Source organism: Zootoca vivipara, chromosome 10, assembly GCF_965207765.1.
Source record: "Zootoca vivipara chromosome 10, rZooViv2.hap1.1, whole genome shotgun sequence".
NCBI classification, from domain to species: domain Eukaryota; kingdom Metazoa; phylum Chordata; class Lepidosauria; order Squamata; family Lacertidae; genus Zootoca; species Zootoca vivipara.
In genome coordinates, this window is record NC_142593.1 from 62,062,763 (window position 1) to 62,085,844 (window position 23,082).

The 23,082-nt window shown below is 53.0% G+C and overlaps 2 protein-coding genes and 1 non-coding gene across 7 annotated transcripts in view; 1 reads left to right on the forward strand and 2 right to left on the reverse strand.

The window, feature by feature from the left end:
* RUSC2 (RUN and SH3 domain containing 2) overlaps positions 1-10,204 on the forward strand; it is a 50,885-nt gene extending 40,681 nt beyond the window's left edge. For 4 of the 5 annotated variants that reach the window (XM_035100752.3, XM_035100757.3, XM_035100753.3 and 1 more), the window contains 6 exons: positions 1,463-1,637; positions 2,154-2,259; positions 2,864-2,910; positions 3,552-4,518; positions 5,726-5,902; positions 8,652-10,204. In XM_035100752.3, coding sequence (XP_034956643.2) covers positions 1,463-1,637; positions 2,154-2,259; positions 2,864-2,910; positions 3,552-4,518; positions 5,726-5,902; positions 8,652-8,838 — 1,659 coding nt within the window. In that variant the 3' untranslated portion in view covers positions 8,839-10,204. The remainder of the gene's footprint in view (positions 1-1,462; positions 1,638-2,153; positions 2,260-2,863; positions 2,911-3,551; positions 4,519-5,725; positions 5,903-8,651) is intronic. The other variant, XM_035100756.3, reaches the window with a different exon arrangement.
* Positions 10,205-10,845: 641 nt separating this feature from the next.
* On the reverse strand, positions 10,846-22,345 carry CIMIP2B (ciliary microtubule inner protein 2B). Its single transcript, XM_035100960.3, has 6 exons — positions 22,168-22,345; positions 19,863-20,077; positions 17,371-17,534; positions 15,949-16,087; positions 14,124-14,348; positions 10,846-12,689 (listed from the first exon to the last, which is right to left on the reverse strand). The coding sequence occupies exons 1-6, from the start codon at positions 22,233-22,235 to the stop codon at positions 12,592-12,594; spliced, it is 909 nt and encodes a 302-aa protein (XP_034956851.3). The 5' UTR covers positions 22,236-22,345; the 3' UTR covers positions 10,846-12,591.
* On the reverse strand, positions 15,401-15,607 carry LOC118077379 (small nucleolar RNA U3). The gene has a single exon (XR_004691633.1). It is a non-coding gene; the product is annotated as a small nucleolar RNA U3 (small nucleolar RNA).
* Positions 22,346-23,082: the final 737 nt, after the last annotated feature.

A 23,082-nucleotide genomic window follows, 5' to 3' on the forward strand; every position in this document is an offset into this window, starting at 1 on the left:
CTTTGCTAATGTAGCTGAGTCCTGTGAGGAGATATCAGGGGCTGTCACAGGGAAGATGGAGCCAGCTTCTCTTCTCCTGCTCTGTATGGTAGCACCAGAACCAAAGTGGTGGCCCCTCCTTCACTGGAGGTTTTTAAAACAGAGCGTGACTGGCCATCTGTCAGAGATGCTTCAGCCGCCATTCCTGCACCGCAGGGGGTTGGATTTGAGGACCAGATAGATCAGTTCAATAGAGCATGAGACTTAATCTCAGGGTCACAGGTTCGAGTTCCCCCTTGGCCCAAAGATTCCTGCGATGCAGAGGTTGGGCTCGATGACCCCTGGGGCCCTTCCAGTTCTGCAATTCTATTATTCTATGACCGGCACCTTCTGCCAGTGGGAAATGTGTCTTGCAGCGGGAGCGTTTTGTTTTCCAGAGACGGGCGTGTTTGACAAGGAGCCTCGCGTGTTCCTGGAAAGGCTGAGACGTCTGCAGCCGCGTGACCCTGCCCTGTTCCTCAAACTCCCTCCCGGCTCCAGCTGCCCCCCCCCCCAGGGTTTATGTTTCCTTATTTATAGTAATCCTGAGGATTTGCGGCCAGGACAGGTCACAGCCTTGAGGCTTCTGCAGTTTGGTCTGGGCCGAGTTCAAGTCTGGTTTCTCCTTAATCTTGCTGCTCTAATCCCGCCTTATCTGGTGGGGGTGGAAACGCTGACCTGGGGGAGCTTGCAAGGAGAAGCAAGGAATCGAGCACCCTGACCAAACCGGCTGGGCGGGAGGCGTTGCTGAGAGTCCCAGCTCCAGATCCCCCTCCACTCATTGCGTGGCCTTGGCCAAGTCACTTCTCAAAGTGTCCGCTTGCCAAAGGGAAAGGATGGTGGCCTCCTCTGCAGGGGTGTTGTGCGCCATCAGCCTGGGGGAAAGTGCTCTGGGGTGCATCGTTAGAGAGCGTCAAACAGGATGAATCTGAGCCTAGGGCAGGAACACTTTGTCTCTCTGACGCTTTCTCACCTTTAAACCAGAGATCAGAGAATCAGAGAATTGGGAGGGACCCTAATTCATTTACGTAATTAAAAATCATTTAATTATAAAATCATTAAAATTAGTTATTGTCCAGCAATAATGTCTTACTTGTAAAGACATTATGGCTGGACAGTAACTAATTTTAATGATTTTATACTTAAATATTTTTTAAATCCTGCTAATGTATTAACCTGTGTACATTGCTTCTGTAGATTTGCAATAAAGTTCTTCCAATCTTCTTTAAATTCATTGTCATCTCTTCCTCTTAATTTCAAAGTCAATTTTGCTATTTCAGCAATGCCATTTATTTCACTTGCCCATCTTCTTTAGCTAGGACACCTTCTTCTTGCCAACATTTCCCAGTAAGCTTTAACCTTACTACAAGACCACCCCATATGGTAAAAAGAACCTTCTTTCTCTGCAGTCCTCTGATTCTCTCCCCTGCTCCTCCTTTCTCAGGCCAAACTGGGGAACAGCTCCGTCAGCCCCAATGTGGGGCACCTCATCCTGAAGTACCTGTGCCCGGCCATCCGGGACGTGCTGAGCGATGGGCTCAAGGGCTACGTGCTGGACGTCATCATCGGCCAGAGGAGGAACATCCCCTGGAGCGTGGTGGAGGCCTCCACCCAGCTGGGTACGCAGCATGGGGGTCCCGGGGGGGGCAGTGGCATAGCAAGGTCAAGTGGTACCCGGTGCAGAAAATTTCTTGTGACCACCCCCCACGTTGAATTTTTTTTTTTTTTTTGGCCTCCAGAAATGGTTTGACTTTATTTCATATTTTCTTACAAATAAACGTGGGTTTGGGGCATCTGATAACAAGGAGGCAACTGTGGACAGATACTTAAATCTACAGGATGGATTGTGTTTTGGCTTGTGTTATTTTATTTATAGCAGGCATGTCCCAAGAGACTGCGATCTACTCCCCCCACTCCCACTGCAATCTACTCCCTGTTGGGTCTCCCCGGGGTGCCAGCTCTTCCCCTGGGTGCTGGGCCGGGTTCCCTTGCAGGCTGGGTGCTCTGCCCGATCCACAGCTGACTGTATCTTGGGGATGTTGTGTTGTGATTCCTGCCTTGCAGGGGGTTGGACGAGATGACCCATGGGGTCCCCTCCAGTGCTACACTTCTGTGATTCTCCCCTTCTTCCACAGGCCCCTCCACCAAGGTCCTGCACGGCCTCTGCAGCAAAGTCAGCCAATACCCGGAGCTCACCAGCCACTCCATGCGCTTCAACGCCTTCATCCTTGGCCTCCTCAAGTAAGCGCTGCTTCTGCCTTCTCACGCCAGCCCTTGGGGGGGGCAATGGGGGGCGGGGGGGGAATGTGAAGGAAAGGAGCAAATCTCCAGGGCGCCACCTCCCACAATAAACCTAAACACTACCAAAGTTTATTGTTTACCTGTGGTTTCTGCATTGCAGAGGTTGGGCCAGGTGACCCCTGGGAGTCCCTTGCAACTCCACAATTCTGTGATTCCAAGGGAGGAAGGCGAGGGGTTCCATGGAGCCCCCGCCCACCCCTCCACCCCTTGGCCGGTGCCTCATAGGAGACTTTTGTGCTTTAAAGCCAAGCCTGGAGACTTGGGGGAATCCGGAACTTGGGTCTGATTCTAACATAACTTTCTGGCCAGCCAAAACTCACATGGGGGCCTTTCCCCACAGCTCTGGTCCCCACACAGCAGCGGGACTTTCCTTGGGGGCTCCTGTGATGCCAGAAACTCCTGGCGCCAGCCTGCCTCGCTTCTGAGTTTGGAAGTTGGGGTGTAGTTGGTGACGCAGCCCTTCCTCCCAGGCTCACACTCGCGGGTCCTGGACACGAGACTGACTGACTCTGAGCCTCTCTCCCTGTGCTTTCTCCTCCAACAGCATCCGGTCCCTGGAGTTCTGGTTTAACCACCTCTACAACCACGAAGGTAAGAAGAGGCGGCTGGGAGGTGGGGGGGGCAGGTGACCTGCATCCGAATGTAGTGGTTGGTATCTTGGCCACTGGTCAGATTCTGTAGAGCTGCCCACATCGAGTTGAGCACCTTGCCGGGGGAAGGGGGAGAACGTCCCGGCCAGGTCCGAGACATGGGGCAAGATGGGCCACGGAGAATCAGCCTCATTCTGGCCTTGTGAAGGGTGCTTTGAGCATTTTGGGGGGGAGGGAGCCAGGCCCTCGTTCTCCGCATCTCTCCCAGAAGGTAGGGATGGCCACCAACTTGGATGCGTTTCAAAGAGGATCCGACCTGTTAGTGGAGGCAGTGGTGTAGCATGGGTTGCCAGGGACCGGGGCCGGGAAGCCACCGATGCTGCAGGAGTGCCCCCCGCAGAGCCAAGCACCCACCTGCCTGTGCCGTGCCCCCCCCCCTTTCTCTCTTGGAATGTCTGATGCCATAATAGCTAAGAGAAAGGCTTCAGGTTTTTTGATAAACGTTAATTTGAAAATCTTTTTTAATTCATGGTATATTGGTTCCCAAAAGCTCTTTATTTATTTTTTGCAACTCCACCACATGTGGATTGAATGACCCGATGAAAACCCGGAGTTCTCCCTTTCGTCTCCCTCTCCCTGCAGACATTGTCCAAGTGCACTACCAGCCGGTGGGCTTCCTCTCGCTGTCGCACAGCGTGTGCCAGGGCCTCTTTGAAGAGCTGCTCCTCCTCCTCCAGCCCCTGTCGCTGCTCCCCTTCAGCCTGGACCTCCTCTTTGAGCACCACCTCCTGCAGATGGGCAAGGAGCAGCAGCAGCAGAAGGAGATGCTCCGCGTCCAGCAGGGCCTGGTCCTCTCGGCCCACTCCACCCTCCAGCTAATGAGGAGCCGGGGGCCAGGAGCAGTCATGGGGGCCGGAGCCACCGGCAGCAGCAGCAGCAGCCTGGAGAGGAGCGTCGGCAGCTGGGGCGTGACGGAGCAGGACCGCGGCCGGGAGAGCCATGGGGGACCCCCGGCAAAGGCAGCAGAAGAAAGAGTCAAAGGCGTGGGGGCCCCATCGGTGCGCCCAGAGAGGGAAGCAGAGTCTGGGCGCTGGAAGGAGCCCCCGGAGCCCAAGAAAGACAAGCAGGCCAGCTGGTGGTACCAGCTAATGCAGAGCTCCCAGGTCTACATCGAAGGGTCGGCGGAAGGGGCTCGCTTTGCCCGCTATGAGCGCAGGAAGAAGGGTGGGGCGGGGGTGACACCCCGGCCGGTCGAGCCCAAGAAGGGGCCTCCTCTGCGAGAGGGGGTGGTGGAAGGGGCCGAGGCCTGCCCCATCGCAGAGGTGCCCCTCCCAGACAGAGCCCCGGCGGACGTGGCGGCGGCAGGGACTGAGCCTCGGTGGAAGGCGGAGACCCCCTCCGCCCGGGAGGCAGCGAAGGAGAAGACCCTCCGGCCGTTCTGGATGGGCAGCCCCCCGGACTCGGTGCTGACTGAGCTGAAGCAGTCCAGTGAGAAGGAGGCGGTGCCAGCCCCAAAGCAGGGGGGTCCCCAGGAGGACCATGGCACCCCCAAGTGGGGGCACCTCTTTGGTTCCCGAAAGGCGCCCAAGGAGCCCAAGCAGGCCAACAGGTAGGCGGGTGGGGTGGGTGGGAGGCAGCAACCGGGGGGTGCAGGAGGAGGGTGTAGGCATAGGCAACCTTGGCTCTCCAGGTGTTTTGGAACTACAACTCCCATGATCCCTAGCTAACAGGGCCAGTGGTCAGAGATCATGGGAGTTGTAATTCCAAAACATCTGCAGAGCCAAGGTTGCCTATGCCTGCCTTAGAGTGTCCAGGGATGGGCAGAAGCCCCAAAGACTGGGAGGAGGAGGGGGGGTCTTGGTGGCACTTTGACCTCAAGCTTTTTGCCACCAGAGGTCTTTGAGTTGACAGTACAGTAGTACCTTGGTTCTCAAACTTAATCCATTCCGGAAGTCCCTTCCAAAACCAAAGGGTTCCAAAACCAAAGCGCGCTTTCCCATAGAAAGTAATGCAAAATGGATTAATCCGTTCCAGACTTTTAAAAACCCCATGACCCTAAAACAGCAATTTAACATGAATTTTACTATCTAATGAGACCATTGATCCATAAAATGAAAGCAATATTCAATGTACCCGTACTATAAAATAAATAAGACAGTATTGTAGATGATAAAAATCAAAATTAATTTTTTCCCCCTTACCTGCACTGATAAGTAATTGTTTGGATGGGGGGCTTTTATCCATTTCCGCAGTCACACAATCAATCAATCAATAAATCAGTAGCTGGACTGGGTTTCACACAGACAAAAACAAATTAACCTAAAAATCCTCAAAAACAAAAACACAAAATAAATAGCAAAAACAAAAGCACCAAACTCAATTCGTTCCGGAAGTCCATTTTACTTCTGAAATGTTTGAAAACCAAGGCGCAGCTTCTGATTGGTGCAGGTGCCCCGGAAACAATAGCCAACAGCCGCGTTAGACATTCGGCTTCCCAAAAATGTTTGGGTACTTCTGGGTTTTGGGCGTTTGGGTACCAAGGCGTTTGAGAACCAAGGTACCACTGTACAGCAACTGTGACCATTAATGTTGAAAATCCAGTACTGGGGAATTTCTGTGGTGCCCCCCTTCCTTTGATGCCCCAACCACAAGCTTATTTTGCTGAATGGTTAACCCAGCCCTGCTGTCAAGGCCGAACCCACAGGGTATGGGGTGCTGAACCCCAATCTTTCCCCAACAGCTGCCTCTCCCCCCTTTTTCTGTCGCTCTCGTTCTCTGATCCGCCCACTGGTCTTGACTTCCTTCTCCCCTTCCAGGCTGCCCTCTGGCTGGCTGAGCCTGGACCGCTCTGTGCTGCAGCTGATGGCACAGACAGTGGGGGCCACGGTGTGGAGAGAGGCTTCCTCGGAGCCTGAGCGGCTGGCGCTAGACCCTCCGCCCGCACATCCCAAGCAGCCACTGCCGGACAGGAGAGGCTCCCCTGAGACACCCTGGTGAGGGACACTGCGGGGCAACAGGGGGGCGCAGATGGGGGGCCAGGGTCTGTCTCAAGGATGCGCAAGCTGGAAGGCTTTTCGGGGGCGGGGGTTCCCAGAGGCCCAGGACCTCCCTCTTCTGGGACTCCTCAGGCTTGTGTCCTAGCAACCAGTCGAAGGGGGTCTCATGGAAAGGCCTGCAGGGGTGAGAACTGAGCCCCTGCCTGGATCCCCGGGGGGGGGGCGGAGTGAGAGAGGGCTGGGGGGGATCAGAGCAGGGCTGGGCTCAAAGGCAATGGAAGAGCATCTGTGGCCCTCAGGGTGCTGATAGTCTCCCCCCCCCCTCCATGAAGCCAGGAGTGTGGTGAGAGACATGGGAGGAGGCACTTGAGGTTGCTCAAGCCCATTGCTGTAAGAAAAAAACTGGTCCTTTTCCCATCATGGGGTACCCAAGAAGAAGAAGAGTTTGGATTTGATATCCCGCTTTTTCACTACCCGAAGGAGTCTCAAAGCGGCTAACATTCTCCTTTCCCTTCCTCCCCCACAACAAACACTCTGTGAGGTGAGTGGGGCTGAGAGACTTTAAAGAAGTGTGACTAGCCCAAGGTCACCCAGCAGCTGCATATGGAGGAGCGGGGAAGTGAACCCGGTTCCCCAGATTACGAGTCCACCGCTCTTAACCACTACACCACACTGGCTCGTATAGAGTCCTTAAGTAGGTTCTCTATCGGTAGAAGAAAATAACAGAGGCCAATCCTAGAATATTGAGAAGCAAAGCGGCTAGTAAGCCTGATCTTTATTAAACTGTTGCAACAGGGTCCCCCGCTCACCCCACACAGGGAGGGAGGAGAGGAACCCAGAACATTGGTGTGCAAGTTCTTATATAGACTTTTGAAATTGCCCACCCTGTAGCTCAAGACCACCCCTCAAAACATCATCCATACATCACAGAAAGAGGTGGTCCCCAGCAGAAATGTGAGAGTGTTGCTTCTCTCCCGTCTGCTTCTCTCCTATCATTATCAGGATACCTGATAAGGCCTTATCTGATTGCCTTTTCTGGGTATCCTGGCCATTCCTTGGAGATGGTCAGTACTTAGTTCCTGAATCTCTTACGCATATTGATAGTGTGCTCAGCTGAACTTGGGCAGACTGCATTTACAGGGAGGTGTGAGCCCCTACAGGCCAAAGACCACTGGAAAGCTTTTCCCATTTCCTTCCTCCTTGCAGAGAAATAGTTGAGGTCCATTTGGGAGAGTCAAAATAGCTTCAGGATTGCTCTCCTGTACTATTTCAGACATGTGGGTTATAGACTTATGTATGTGTTTGCCTTGTGCATTTATGAATATATATATATATATATATATATATATATATATATATATATATGACCTTAGAATTCCTATAACACCATCATAGTTCTTCTCTCTCTGACAAGCTTCCTTTATAGTTTGCCCCCAGAACCTGGTGGCCAGTGGAAATGGCCCCAAGAGGCAGCTGGTGGCCACTGTGCCCTGTGGGAGAGTAGGACCCCCTTGCAGCCCCATCCTGGGACTTGAAGGAATGTCTGTGGAGAAGACCCTCCCTCATGCTGCCCCTCCTCCAGCAGCCTGTGGTGACCATGCAATCCTGGACTGCTGCAGTTGGAAGGGAGCCCCGGGGAACATCTAGTCCAGCCCCCTGCCATGCAGAAATCACAGCTTAAAGAATAATAGAGCCACCCAACCTCTCCTGAGAGGCTTCCACTGAAGGAGAGAGTCTTTGGGGGGGGAGCAGCTGCCCTTTCTCCTCCCCCATAGCACCCCAGATCTCCTGCCTGCCAGGGTCTTTGAGGTGGACTCTCCTTCACTGGCAGCGTCAGCAGAGATTGGGTGGCCGTCTTTGTCTGTGATTCCTGCCATGGCAGGGGGTGGGATTAGATGGCCCTTGGGAAGCCCTTCCATCTACGGTTATAGGATTCTAGGATTCATTGGAGGTTTCCCAAAAGCGGTTGGGTGTCTTTCCCTCAGGGATCCTTGAGCTGGGATTCCTACGTTTCATGGGGTTGGACTAGAGGACCCTGGGGTGTCCCGCCCATCCCACCTGCAGCGCTGTGATTCTACAAATGACTTGTCTGGGCAGGGAGGGGCTCCCCCGGTGCCCTCAGGAGGGCTCTGAACCCCTACCTGCCTTGTTTAGGGAAGTTTATAATGTTTTAAGCTTTATTGTATTTTTTTATTTTTTTGAATGCAATTATACTAATTTTCTAATTACAAAAGCATCACAAAAATTCAAACCATAATTCTTAGCTCACCTATTTGTACAAATCCGCCATCCCTTGGGATTTCAAAAATCTCTTGAATTCCCTCCACTCCCCCCCCCCCACTCCCCAGGTCCATTACTTTTTCCTTATTCATGCACGTCTATGGCACCTTATACTCTTAACAATCCAATTTTCAAACCTTATTCATCTTACTACAAGTGACCTTTAAAAGTTCTACTAATGTAGAAATCTATACACAAAGGTTTTTGTTGAAAAAAGCCTTAACATTTCCCTTATGGATTTCAAATCATGCAAATTGTCCTACAGAATTCACTGCATTATTTTGCCAATCTTCTCTCCCTTCTTTGGCAGTGGCTTCTTCCTTCTGCGTATTTTTCATAGTATTTTGTTGGGAGCTGCCCAGAGCGGCTGGGGTAAAACCCAGCCAGATGGGTGGGGTATAAATAATCGACTCTTGTTGTTGTTCTTCCTCCTCCCTGACGACTCCCTCCTTCCTTCCCTCCGCAGCAGCAGCGAGGTCAAGGCCCTCTGCCACCACATTGCCACGGAGGCTGGGCAGCTGAGCTTCAAGAAGGGCGACGTCCTGCGTGTGGTGGGCAAGGTGGACGCTGACTGGCTGCGCTGCCGGCGAGGAGCAGAGAGCGGCCTGGTGCCCATCATGTACGTCACCCACATGGAGGACGAGGACTACTGATGGGGGCCGGGGGCGGCCGGGGAAGCCCAGAGAAGCACAGACCCACGGAGCCCGGCTGTGCCCCCCCCCCCAGCAAGACAGTGTCGGGTGCAGAGGCGCCTCCTCCTCCTCCTGATCCCGTCTCCTGATCTCCTCGCTGTGACGGAAACTCAGAAATCACCGCTGCTCTCCGCCTTTGCCCCCCCCTCCTGCTTGGGGGCTGCCCCATCTCTCTTGCCAGGGGTCTCCTGTTGCCAAGTGTCATTGCTGTGCATGCTCCTCTCTTCTCTCACCCCCTTCCTCCCCCACCAAGGAACTCTCGTCCTGCCATTCGCCTGCTTCGACTCCAGGGCTCGTCTGGCGTAGACCTTCGGCCCCCAGGACTGCCGCTTAAGTGTTGCAGGGGGTGGGCTGGATGGCCCTTGGGGTCCCCTTCCTAGATAGGGCAGCGCAGCCTGTGCCCAACCGACCCCCAGCATGCATTGCTGTGTCTCCATCTTCGGGGGGGGGGGCTCTCCTGCAAGCTGCTCCCGGTGGCCGCAGGTGGAATTGCAGGCGACCCTGCCCTAGACCCCCCCCCTCCCCTCTCTAGAACTGTGTGCTAACATATATTAACACCCCATTGCGTCTAGTGGCCCCCGCCACACCGCAGGGGCAGCCGGTGGGAACCAACCTGTGCCCCGGGGAGGGGGCATCTAGCTTCAGAGGGAGGGTGGGAGGGAGGGGGAGGGGGTTCCCCCCCCCAAGGGAAAGTATTCCTGTCTGTGTGTCTGTGTAGTGGTTTGGTAGGGGTCCACGGCCGTTCTGTGTTAGAAGTAGGCTCGACGGTGGGCAATGCCCACAAAGGGGGATCAAGGTTGGGGGGCAGAGGGCAGCCCTTCCAGCCACAAGGGCCTGCCCCCCCCACAGGGTCCAGGGTCCTGACCCAGCAGCAGAAGGCCACTGCTGGGGTCCCCAGAGGACATCAAGGTGAAAGTCCAAGACAGTTGGTGAAACTCTCTGCCTGCGTCTGTAACAGGGGGGGGCGGGAGAAGGGTTTTCTCTGGGGTTAGGAACTCCCCGCCATTCTCCCTATCCGTTGGGGGACGGGGCGGGATGGGGGTCCTGGTCTCCCGTGTGTCATTCCCCCCCCCCCGCCCACGTAGCCGGAGGGCAGTGTTATTGCCAAGACCAGCTAGTTGGTCAGTCAGTATTGAGGGGCTGGGCTGGGGGGGGGGTCCCCCGCCTTGCCCTCCCTCCAAGGGGTGGCTGCTGTTGCAAAGTCAGAGGCTCCTGCGGAAAAGGCGCCATGTTTAATTTGTACTTCCGGCGTTAGAACAGGGTGTCTCGCCTTTATTTATTTCTTTATTTATGACGCATATTAATAAAAAAAGGTGCTGATTAAAGAGCTCCTCTCCGCTGCAGAGATGGTTGAGTCCACACCCCCACTTCCTGCCCAGGGACCTCAGGATTAGGACCCCCAGCCCCCCCTCCCCACCCCGATGGATGCTGAAGCCAGGAGTGGAGGAAATCTGTGGGGTGGCTCCTCCGCCTTGCATAGCCTGCAGGGAAGTTCTGGATTTTGCCGGCCTTGACGCAACTCCTTGAGGTGGTAGAATAAAAGATTAATTGGAGATCTATTGGAGGATAGAGAAAAAGAAGGTTGAAGAAAAAGGCAGGAACAAAGTGGGCTGGGGTGGTGGGTGCAGCTGCCCTTTGCCCAGCACCCAAGTGATGCCCTTGGCATAGAATCGTAGAGTTGGAGGGAATATCAAAGGTCCTCTAGCCCAACCCCCTGCAAGGCAGGAATCTCAACTCAAGCATCCATGATGACGCAACCTCTGCTTAAAAACCTCCAAGGAAGGAGAGTCCCCCACCTTCCGAAAGAGACTCTTCCACTGTCAAACAGAAAGTAAGAAGTCTTCCTCCCTTTTGGGGGGCAAAACCAACGCTTCTTGCCCCCGTCCCGAATTGTGGAAGAAGCAACTCTTGACAAGTGCTTAAAAAGCAGACTTCTATAATAGTAACAACAACAACAACAACAACAAATAAATAAATAAATTTTTATTTATACCCCGCCCTCCCCAGCCAAGGCCAGGCTCAGAGCGGCTAACACTAGATATAAAACAACTGATTAAACTACAACTTAAGAACAAGACTAAATACATTAAAATTAAAATTTCTATAAGGCAAGGAGAATCGGAGAGACTTTTGCTGTGATTTCTGTGTTGCAGGAGGCTTGGGCTACATAACCCTTCCATCTTTCGGATCCCATGGTTCTGTGATTCTCCCGTCCCCTTCCCCTCTCCCTCCGGAGAAGGCCTCGGGGCTTGAACCCGGGGTTTCTTTCCCATGACAGGCAGGGTCTTCACTGAGCTCTGGCTTCCCTTCAAATGGCTGCGGTACAGTTTTTGCCCCTGGCTGCAGAAGGTGGCGCTACTGCCTACTGCATCCCAAAGTTACAGAAGACTCTGCTAAAGAGAAGGAAGGGCAGGTGGGTGCAGGTAGGAGAGAACTGATCTCAGGTGGGCCCTCATCATCTCATGGGGCCATGATTCCCCACCCCACCCCACTTGGCACTGGCATTCCCCCATCTACTTAATTTCAGTCATCTGGGGTCGTATCCCAGCAGTAGCTGCGACTTTCTCTTACCTATCTTTCAAATGGAGCTACCTGGAAGCCCAGAGGTGAAAAGTGGGGTGAATTTGGGATGTTTTCTGCAGAGGCTGATTTCAAAGTAGTTCTGCTCATTCCTAGCAAGTGGCAACTAAATCCTGACCATGGCTGGAAAATGTGTAGCTAAAATTAGAGACGTTTTGTGCATTTCCCGGCCCAAAAAAATAGCCCACCAGTATCCTGAATTATATGCCTGTTGTCTTTGTCCATGGAGTTTCCTTGGCAGGGATACTGGAGTGGCTTGCCAGTTCCTTCTCCAGGTGGATCCCGTTTAGTCAAAACTCTCCACTATGACCTGTCCATCTTGGGTGGCCCTGCATGGCATAGCTCATAGCTTCTCTGAGTTATTCAAGCCCCTTCGCCACGACAAGGCATTGATCCATGGGGTCACAAAGAGTCGGACATGACTAAACAACAATCCTGAATTAAGGGATTTTCTTGTCACTTTTAAGTCCCTCCTGTTTTGCGGGAGGTTTGACATGTGCAGCTCCCACATCCCAAAGTGAAGCAAAAAGCGGAGACAGTTTCCTCTTGTTTTCAGGTTAAACATGCCCTGGTTGATATTCTTTAAATGTTGTGGGTCCCTACAGGCCTCTGGCCCCACATGCCACATTCCCCTCTCCCAAACTGTGCAGGAGGGACCCTCTTCTCAAGATCCGACCTGCTGCCTTGCACCCACTCATTTCAGGCTGCCTGCCCCAAGGGTGGTCCTCTCCCGGCCTCCAGCTGAGCCTCCAGCAAGAGGAAGGCTGACGGGGCGGGGAAAAGGCTTCTTCTCCTGCTGCCCTTCTCCAAAGGGTGCCTCTGGGCTTCCCAGAACATGGCTGAACCCTCTGGGACCTTCCCCGCCCTGAAAGAGCCACCCTCCTGAGAAACAGACCCCATAGATTCAAAGAGCTGGGGGAACTAGAAGGCTATCCGGTCCACCCCCAAAGTCCAGAACAGGGAGCTGCCCATCCTCCAGCACCCTTTCATCCCCCCCACCCACCCAAAAAAGGTCCTTTGTTTGAGAAAGAGGGGCAGTTGAAGGGCGTCCTCTTCCTTTCTGGCTGCTGGTTTTCCTTCCTTACACCACACACACAACAAGGGGGCAGACGTGGCTCCTGGGGGAGGGGGGCATCATGGCTCCCTATCCAGCACCTGCTTCTCCAGGGTGCTCTGGCCCAGGGCGTCAAAGGTGAGCTGGCCATAGGTGTGGCCAAACTGGAACTTGTAACCTGCAAGGAGACACACAAAGGCCTGAATGGAGATAGGGGGCGCCTTCACTGGGCTAGATGAGCTTTGGGGGTCCCTTCCAACTCTGCAACCCAACTCTGCCATGCCCGCTGCTGCCGCCGCCTCTTCCAGACCAGGGCAGTGGCATTTGAGGAAGAGCTGCAAGGGCTTTCAGGAAGGCAGAGCAGCAGGGGAGCCCCCCCCCCCCGAGCCTCCAATATTTCTCCAATGAAAATAGGGACGTCCCATTCCATAATGATAATTTGGCTATATATACCCCACCCATCTGGCTGGGTTGTCCCAGCCACTCTGGGCAGCTTCCAGCATATATAAAAACATAACAAAACATTAAACATTTTCCAAAACCTGCCCTATACAGGATTGCCTTCAGATGGCTCGGGGGTTGGAGAACTCCATACGCCCCAAACATTTCTCCAATGAAAATGGGGACGTCCCAAGGAAAAGCGGGACATTCCAGGATCAAATCGGAAACCGGGACAGCTTCTCTAAATGAGGGATGTCCCTGGAAAATAGGGACACTTGGAGGGTCTGGAGCCCTCTTTCTAGCTGGCTCTAGGGGACCCCCAATGGGAGAGATTGGTTTCCTTCGCTCCAGAAGCTAAAGGATTTCTATGGCTGCCCAGTTGTCCTTCCTGGCAAGCAGAAAGCCCAGGTGGGGGTGGCAGGAGTAGCTGATGATCTGCCAGGGCTTGAAAGGAGAGGTGCAATCGTGCAATCCCTTCGTGCAAATATACCTGCACAATTCTCTGCGTCAGTTGCTCTTCCAGAAAGAGTGCAATGCCTGAGAAATGTGGTCTGGTCTTGGAAGACTCTGATCTGGGTGCTGAGGCCACAGCCCAGCCATGCCAGGGCCCACGTCTAGCCTGGGGCTCCATGGCGAAGGTGGTGGCCCCACCCAAACATTGTCATACAGCCGTGGGACAGCCAGCTGGCCTAGAATCTGATCAACCCCCCATTTCGGGCACCTCATCACAACTTTGAAAGGTCTATAAAGTTTACCTCTCCCTGCAATGAGCATATTTTGAAGAAGATTCCACACACACACACCCCAAAAAAATCCCAGCAGATGTGAGGTGTCATAAGAACATAAGGAGAGCCTGCAGGATCCGGCCAACAGCCCATCCAATCCAGCCTCCTGTTCTCACAGGGGCCAACCAGATGCCGCTTATGGGAAACCCACAAGCAGGATTCGAGCCCAAGAGCAGCTCTCTTCTGCTCGGTGGAGGCAAGAGCCTAGTCCTCATGGCTAGCAGCCCTGGAAGAACTTTTCCTCCCTGGACTGGTCCAAGCCACTTTTAAAGCCTTTGTGGCAGCTCCTCTTCCGCAGGTGTCTCCACGGTCGAGCCAGGTCTCCGTGGGTTGCAGCACCCAGAGAGGAGAAGAGCGCAAACAGGTGGGGCAGCCCCCCAACTCACCTGGAACGTAGCCCCTGTAGTGGGGCAGGAGGCCCGTGTCTGTGGGGTAGGTCTTTGTCAGTGGAGGGAGGGCATCACCACCTTTCTGGGCATCACGGCCGCTCCCAGAAGGCCCTTGCCTCTGCCTCCATTGCATCCGGTCAAACTCTGCCAGAGCCCGGCGGGTGATGACTGGGTAGCTTGCCCCAATCAGATACTGGGCACGAGGGATGAAGCCAGTGAAGCCTATGTTGCAGGAGTAGAGAGAGTTAGACCAGGGGTCAGCAAACTTTTTCAGCAGGGGGCCGGTCCACTGTCCCTCAAACCTTGTGGGGGGCCGGACTATATTTTGAAAAAATATATAAACGAATTTCTCTGCCCCACAAATAACCCAGAGATGCATTTTAAATAAAAGGACACATTCTACTCATGTAAAATAAAAAAATTCCTTCAGTAGCACCTTAAAGACCAACTAAGTTTTTATTTTGGTATGAGCTTTCGTGTGCATGCACACTTCTTCAGATACAGTGAAATGGGAGTCCCCAGGCACTTGTGATCCCCCCTCCCCATCCCCACCCCTCCCCACCCCTTCTCTACATAAGTGCCTGGGGACTCCCATTTCACTGTATCTGAAGAAGTGTGCATGCACACGAAAGCTCATACCAAAATAAAAACTTAGTTGGTCTTTAAGGTGCTACTGAAGGAATTTTTTTATTTTACTTCGACCCAGACCAACACGGCTACCTACCTGTACTCATGTAAAAACATGCTGATTCCCAGACCGTCCGCGGGCCGGATTTAGAAGGCGATTGGGCCGCATCCGGCCCCCGGGACTTAGTTTGGGGAGCCCTGAGTTAGACCCACCACAGAAGCTCTCCCCCCCAAGCTGGTGCGGTGCATCATCATCATCATTCATCATAAAAACACAAAATACGTAACTTAATACCAAAAAGACTACACCTCTCCAGTCCTGTTTAAAAGGCCATGGATTGTTTAATCAGCCCAAGGCCTTGCTCTAGAGAGGGGAGTTTTCACCTGGTATCTAAAGATCTGTAAGGAAGGCACCTGGGGAGAGCATCCCACAAACGGAGCCCAATGTGATCTCAGGTGTGCAACCTCCTGGTTGCCAAGGATCAACTGAGGGGCTTGAAGGCTCCTTGGCAAGGAGAGAGCCTTTCAAATTGGGCACCAGATGCCCGCCCCATGGGGTTTGCTTCCACTTGAGAGCTGCCAGTCAGAGGTCCCAAGAGGAGCCAATCCCTGCCCAGGGCAGCAGGGTTTTTGTTTGTTTGTTCTTTGCCACTCAGTCCGTCTTCTCTCCCTCCAACCTCCTTCGTGAAAAGGAGGCAGAACGGTCATCAATAACAGGCAGCAGCTGCAAAATGCTCCCTTTGCGCTCAGGAGAGAACACTTGCAACTCCTCCTTGTGGTTCGCGCAGCCAATCACTTTCGAGTACACTTCTCTCGTTACAAACTATAGAAATGTTCCCTGAAAGTAGAGTCTTAAGGCATCGGGTTTTGAACTCCGAACCTTTGGGAAGTGCCCTTCCTTTGCAGCCCAGCCCAGCCATCCAGCTGGAGGTTTGCAGGCCAAGAGAGATTCTGATCCAAGGGCTAAACATGACCCTAAAGGCATTGTTCCATTTCCTGTACAGGGGCATGTGCTGTTTTTTGAAGGATACAAATAGCAAAGAGGTGGGGGGTGGAGGAGAATGAGCAAGGTATGGTACACCTGGAGGGGGAAGGTAGCCCCAACTCGCCCCGCCCTCCACATCTGCCAGGGGTGCTCCTTGCATTGGGAGAAGGTCCCTCAGCCTGGATGGGGGGCGGGGCAGGTGAGCCTCACCTGAGATGAAGTGCCTCTGTGGGTTGCTGTCCTCCAGAGAGTAGGGAGACCCCTGGGGCCGGAAGGCGTAGCGAGACACGTATGGAGCGGCAGCTTTTGACACGGCGGCCAGGGGGGTCTTGCACTTGGGGGTGAGGCTCTGTGGGCACCAGGAGGGTCAGAGTCAGGCCCTTTGCAGCCACCTTCCATTTCAAAGAAACACCAAGGAATTGGAGACAGGGAAGGGGGGACTTTAAGGCCCCTCCCCATATATTTAGAATGATAGATTAGATATAGATAGATAGATAGATAGATAGATAGATAGATAGATAGATAGATAGATAGATAGATAATTCAAGAGGGGCCTGGGGGGCCCAGACCCTGCTACCCACTTATTTATTCACTTACTAATTTTTTAAAAAAACATTATATACTGCTTGATCGTAAAGAAGAAACCCTCAAAGCAGTTTATGAACAGACAAGCCAAGAAAATGGGGAGGGGGGAATGCAACAATACTTTTTAAAAAGTTAAAATGCTAAAAACAGATTAACATTCACACCAACTTTCTAAGCATCTGGATAGGCTTGTCTAAACAAGAATGTGCTCAGCGGATGCCTAACAGGAGCCAGCCAAGGCGCCTGCTTGGTATCGAGGCAGGGAGTTCCAAAGTGCAGGTGTCAAGTTCTTACAAATATGGAACGGGCATTATTTGGCACCTGCGGTGGTGCCCGTTCCGCCAATCAAAGGGGCCGAGTCTATACCCTCCAGCATTTCTCCAATGAAAATAGGGACATCCTAAGAAAAAGAGGGACATTACGGGAACAAATCAGAAACTGGGATGGCTTCTCTAAATGAGGGACGTCCCTGTGAAAGAGGGACACTTGGGGGGGTGTCTGTGATTGATTGATTGATTGATTGATTGATTGATTGAATTTATATATCGCACTATATCTGGTGGTCTCAGTGTGGTTCACAGAAAAGATCACATTATATAAAATCAAAATAAGAACAATAACCCAGTAAGACACCCCCCCAAAAAAGAGCCACATTTTATCGTGCACGTGGGGGGGAGGCAACCTCATAGGTAAACTGGTCCCCAGTTGCTAATGAGATCCACATTCTGGATACCAGCCAGCAGCCCCCTGACTCAGCCAAGGCCCCGTCCCTAAGTAGGACTGGAAATGCCCCCCATCCCCGTTGGAGACCCTGGAGAGGTGATGCCAGTCAGTCTAGGCCAGAGGGTGCCCACCTGGTGCCCTCAAGATGTGTGGGGCTGGTGGGGTTCAAAACATCAGTGATGGTGGCTTATTTCTAAATTTGTACCTGCATAAAAGAATTGGCACATGCAAAGCTTGCGCAGGTTTTTGGGTGACCTGTAAATGGCCCCCCTGGCTGCCACACTGGCCCACGATAGGTGCTTGACCCTCAGGCCTGCCACGTACGTGAGACTCCGGCTCCGTGTCCTTCGGAGACTCCCCTCCGGCCGTCTTCCAGGCCTGCCGCTGTCTGGTTCCCCTCAGCAGCTGCCGGGCAAACTCGCTCCTGGCCTCCTTGCAGATCTCGCTGTAGGTCTTGGCAAAGTGGTTTTGGGCCCGAGGGATGAATCCTGCCAGGACACAAGACGCATTTGAACAGCCCAGGCAGCATGGGGGGGAGGGAGAGGGTGTCCCAGAGGGATAGCCAAGGCTGCAAGCTATGGGGGGGGGCAAGGGTGTGGGTGAGGTGGAAAGCGTAATGTTGGTGGTCAACAAAAGAGGTTAAAGGCTCTCTCAAGGCAAATCTAAAAAATGTAGCATAAACACCGACAACCGGGAAACACTGGCCTGTGAGTGCTCCAGTTGGAGAACAGCCTTTACCAAAGGTGTCATGGGCTTTGAAGACACTCGATCTCAGGACACAAGGGAGAAAAGTGCTAAGAGGAAGGCACGCTTGGCAAATCCACACCGTGATCAACTCCCGCCTGGAAACCAATGTCCCCACTGTGGAAGGACGTGTGGATCCAGAATTGGCCTCCACAGTCACTTATGGACCCATTGTTAAAACGGTGTTTATGGAAGACAATCTTACTCGGCTACGAGGGATCGCCAAAGAAGAGGAGGAGGTGTAAAAGGAGGGGCTTTGGTCAGGTGTGGAGGAAGGGCAAAGCGGCTGGCAGGGTTGGCGAGCAGAGTAAGGGAGGCAGCCCCTAGCATTTAATCTTAATGTCTCCTGAGATAGACGGACGCTCACACTGAGACCTGCACATTAAGGGCAAGATACAAGGACTCCGGCTCCCTTGGCCAATAACGTGAGATGAGGGCCGCAACCCGAGTCAGTCACGACTGGAACTAATGGTCAGGGGTCCCTTTACCTTACAAGTAGCCTCAAGAGCTGTTCAAGACAGTAAGAGCTGTTCGACAGTGGAATTTGCTGCCAAGGAGTGTGGTGGAGTCTCCTTCTTTGGAGGTCTTTAAGCAGAGGCTTGACAGGCATATGTCAAGAATGCTTTGATGGTGTTTCCTGCTTGGCAGGGGGTTGGACTGGATGGCCCTTGGGGTCTCTTCCAACTCTATGATTAAGAAAAATATGCAGCCTCCTCGTGAGCAAGAGATCTCCACACCTTCCCCGTGAGAAAGGAAGCTCTTGGGTGTTCCTGCCGCGTTTTCCTGGTCTTGGGGAGTGTTCTGGGTGGGACCAGAGCATGTGCCTACGGTAGGGGCGAACGAAGGCGTCGTGACACCCGGGGCGGGGCGTCGCTACGTAGGGTGTATGTGCAGCGACGCCGCACATGCACTGTACATAGTGGTTTGCCTGCGGCGGCGCTCCAGCGCCATACGGACAGTGCCGGGACCCTCTGCTCTCGGCTGCAGCCGCGAACGGAGGCTCCTCCACATGTGGCTGTGGCGGCAATGGCTGCTCAAGCCGCTGTGACGGGGAGAGCCCCCTGGGGTGCCTTCTTGTCACCCCCCCAGACATGGCAACCGGGGCGCACCTCTGCCCCCCGCCACCCCGTTGCAACGCCACTGCGTGTGCCCCATTCTCTGCTTTGCTTTTCCTTGGAATATGTGCGAGGGACTGACTTCTGACCAAGGCTTCAGCCTGAGCCATGGGGCGGGAAGAGTCTCAGCAGTCCCAGCTGGCACCTCTGACCCTTGTCTCTCTCTAGCCTTTGGGCTGCTTATTTCATAAAATTTGCACACGCTTGATTGTATAAAGAAGCAACCTCAAAAGGGCTTACAAAAAAGATAAAGCAATAAAATAATCAATAAGAAAAATTAACGACGGAATTACAAAGGACTAAAAACAGATTAAGGACTCGGCTACATTAGTGAGGAAACAGGTACAGTATTTGAATGCGCTATATACATGCAACACCAGATGGTGCCAGAGAGCAGGAAATTTCAAAACACAGTTTTCCATAGAATTTTTTTCTTTTGTTAAAACGATCAATTTTCTGACTTATAGTGTTTTCCTCCTGTGTTTAGATCCACCCTAAGACTCTCATCAACTTTCTAAACACCTTGCTAGGCTCCTCTCAGGGCTTCTTCCCACTTAACTTTTGCCCCGCTCTTATCAGAGAGATTTCTGCGCTTTAAAGCTCCGTATCCAAGCATGTTCTTTGTCCCCCATTGGTTGTGCTTTTTAGCAGAAGCACAACCAATGGAAATTTGGGGTTTGCACTCCTTAACCCTTGCTCTGATTCAGTGGTACTGTAAATGGTTTTCGAAGGGAAAGTGCAGAGGAGAGTTAAGTGTGCATAAGCCCTAAACAAAAATTGTTTTTAGCAGGAGTAAAAAAACAGAGAAGACCAGGATGGCAATCCGGGGCCTGCCCTCCATCCCCTCGGGGGCCACAGCCGTCTGCCTCTGGCCCCTTTCAGCCCCTGCCTGTCCTGCCCGCAGCCCAGACCTGACTGAGGAGACCTCCTGCTCTCCCCCCCCCCCCCCGAGTTTACCTGTGTAACCTGGGACGGTGCTGCAGCCAAGCAGGGGGAGCTTTCCTCCGCTCTCGTTCTGCTCCAGAGGCTCCTCTGTGTTTCTGGGGGAGCAGTTGGGCTGCAGGAGCAGCCGGCCAGAGTGATCCGCCTGGGGGCTAGTGAGCAGCTGCGAGGTCAGTTTCCCATAAGTCTGGCCCAGCATGAACTTGTAACGGGGGCAGTGCCCACCGTAGCTGCAAGGGGGGCAGGAGAGCATCAGGGGCAAGGGAACATAGCAATCATATAACAAAAGATCCGTAGCTGGATCAGGCCAAGGCCCCATTTAGCCCTGCATCCTGTTCTCACAGTGGCCAACCAGATGCCCTGATGGGAAACCCACCAACAGGATCCAGGACCCAAAGCCCTCTCCCCTCCTCTGGCCCCCAGGAACTGGAAGAAGCATTGGTGCTTCTGGCAAGAAGCCTAGCCATCCAGGCAAGTAGCCATTGACAGCCCGCTAAGAGCCACCAGGTGGCTTGGTTCCATGTGTGCCCCGACTAGGCCTGCCATCCAAATGGGGGCTTTCTGGTCCTGGTCCTCTGTATTCTATTTGATCAAAGAGCACAGAGCCACTGGAGGAAGGAACCCTGCCGGTCAAGAGGAGAAATTCACCCCAGGAGATGCTCCAACTGGCCAGCGACTTGGAACGGATGCACTGCAGGTGAAAAGGACTTTGCAAACTGCTAGCACTGGGTCAAATTCACCAGTGTTGTTGAATTAATTCAACTGCATCATTTAAATTAGATTTTGAAGAAATGTGCAATGGATTGGTGATGCTTTGAATTTTACTGTGTTGCTCTCTTCCTTAGTGGGGTGTGCATTTTTACAGAGTAGGGGGCACTGAGGATGAGTTTATGCAAACAAGAGGGGGTGGCTCCAAAAGGGGTGTGAACCGCTGAGTTAAATGAGGAGAAAGTAGGCTTTAAGATGGAGGCAATGAAGTGACCCAGCCAAAATCCACAGTTCCCAGGAACCGTTCAACCGTGGACTCTCCTTCCTGGGAGGTTTCTAAGCAGAGGTTGGATGGCCATCTGTCATGGATGCTTCAGCTGAGATTCCTGCATTGAAGGGGGCTGGACTAGATGACCCCTGGGGTTCCCTTCCAAAACCACCATTATATGATTTCATGAATCTTTTCCCTGCTTTGAGTATCCTTTCAGACGGCCCTCTCTGGCCACAGCCCAGCCCACTTTCCATTCTCACCAGAGTTCTGTAGTTCAGGGTGCTAGACTGGCTTGTCTTATTATGTTCTGACGACCTCAGCGCTATGGCTTGCAATGAGCTTTTCTTTCACGGATTTGCAACCCAGACACCCTCAACCTTTCCAGCTCCAGCTTCGGATCCAACACCAGTCACACAGAACAGTTTGTTTTGTTGCAGAAAGATCTGAATGATTTGTTATTCATCCAACACTTTTCTTAAGCAGCAACAACAGCAACAAAGAGGCACACAAGATAAAAAGTAGAAAAGTCACGGTTGCTCATCTGTCTTTGGCAATCTGGGTTTTGCTCCGGTGTCTTGGAAATGGTAGCTCAAAGCAAGCAGGCAGAACGCACCGGGATGTTCGCTTCCCAGAGGCTCAGCCCCCTCATCTTTGCAGGGCTGGGAGCTGCCTGGCCAGTTCTTGCCCCCTTCAGACCCCTATCCTGGCTTGCAGGTGCTTCTCCTTTTTGCAGTGACCTCACAGCCACCCACAGCCCTTTCGGTTCCTGGGTGACACTCCCCTCCCCTCCCCTCCCGAGGTTTCTTGCCGGTTGCTATGGCGGCTGCTGTACACAGAGACGGTAGCGAGAGAAGGGCAGCCTGGAACGGGGTGGGGGTAGGGGGAGAGAAAGGCCAGCTCTCCCCCCCCCCGGCATTGTGATTCCTGCCCCCACCTACCAGAATTCCTGCCAAAGGGGACCCTTCCCCTCTGCTGGTGTCAGGAAGAAGCCGAGAGAGCTCAGCACACCTGCACACCGATTCCACACACCTACACATAGGTGCCAACTCCCTGGGTGCCCAAGCACCCACAAAACTCCCCATGAAGGGGCCGGGCACCCATAAATTTCAGGGCCAGGGCCATGCGCGCTTCATGGCGCCCCCATCACCCACGGTCGCAGTGCCAAGTTGGCACCTCTGCACCCCCACAGACCCTCAAGGGTGTGCAGAGACACAGGGATATAGCCTGATCCTCATGCGCAGGAAGAGAGCCTGCTGGAGAAAGGACCGTCCCCCGACTCCCGGGGCTCCCAGGAAGTTCTTCTGTCCTGGGCTGCCTGCTGGCTGCAACCTCTGCGCTTACCCAGGGATGTAGTGTGGCTCCGGGGTCATCAGAATCTGGCTAGCCTTGGGGGCAAAAGTTGTAGCCATGACCGTGTCTGCTCTCGGGAAGGTGCTGGCTGTGTGGTCTGGAAGGGCAGGAACCCAAGAGGTGGAGCCTGTGCCCAGGGAAACTTGAAGCGCAGAGAAACACAGCCGGCCTGCCAGGCAGAGGGACAAGTTAGTATATGCAAGTAATTGCATAAACATGTGCTATTTTGATTTCCATGTAATCATTATTTGCATATACTGTTCCTTACTGTTATCCACATACAGTATACATGAATATATGAATATTCTTTCCCAATATTCATGTATATATAATCTGTTGTTGATTTCTGTTTGGTATTAATATGCTCACATCTTTTTTGAACTAATTTGCCTACATAGGTCTTCGGCTGATGTATTTAAACTAAATCTTTCCAAATGGATTTTAGTCTCTGTTTGGTTGGCCCCGTCTGGCCACGGGGGCACAGTAAGATCCTTCCTTTCAGCATCTAGAAGAGATTTCTGTGCGGAGAACAACTTCTTGGAGTGACTTTGGAGCAACTGGTTATAAAAGGAGATTGGGGCTCTGTAACTTTGGGGAGAGGGTTCAAATGCTCACTTCGGGATACAACCTTTTCAGATCCTTTAGGGGGGCTGGAAAAATCACGGCGTGCTTTTAGGCACCATCATCTCATTTTCACAGGTTGGCAGCCAGCCTTTAGGTACTCCTCCTAGAGCTAGAGAAATGGCTTAAAGCTGCCATTTAGCAACGTTTGACCTCTAGCTGCCCATATTTACATGTTTATTTCCTTACATATAGCCTCCTGGAGCCCAAGGTAGCGTACATGCACATGCGGTTCTCAGGCAGTCTCCCACCCAGCACTAACCAGACCTAGACCTGCTCAGCTTC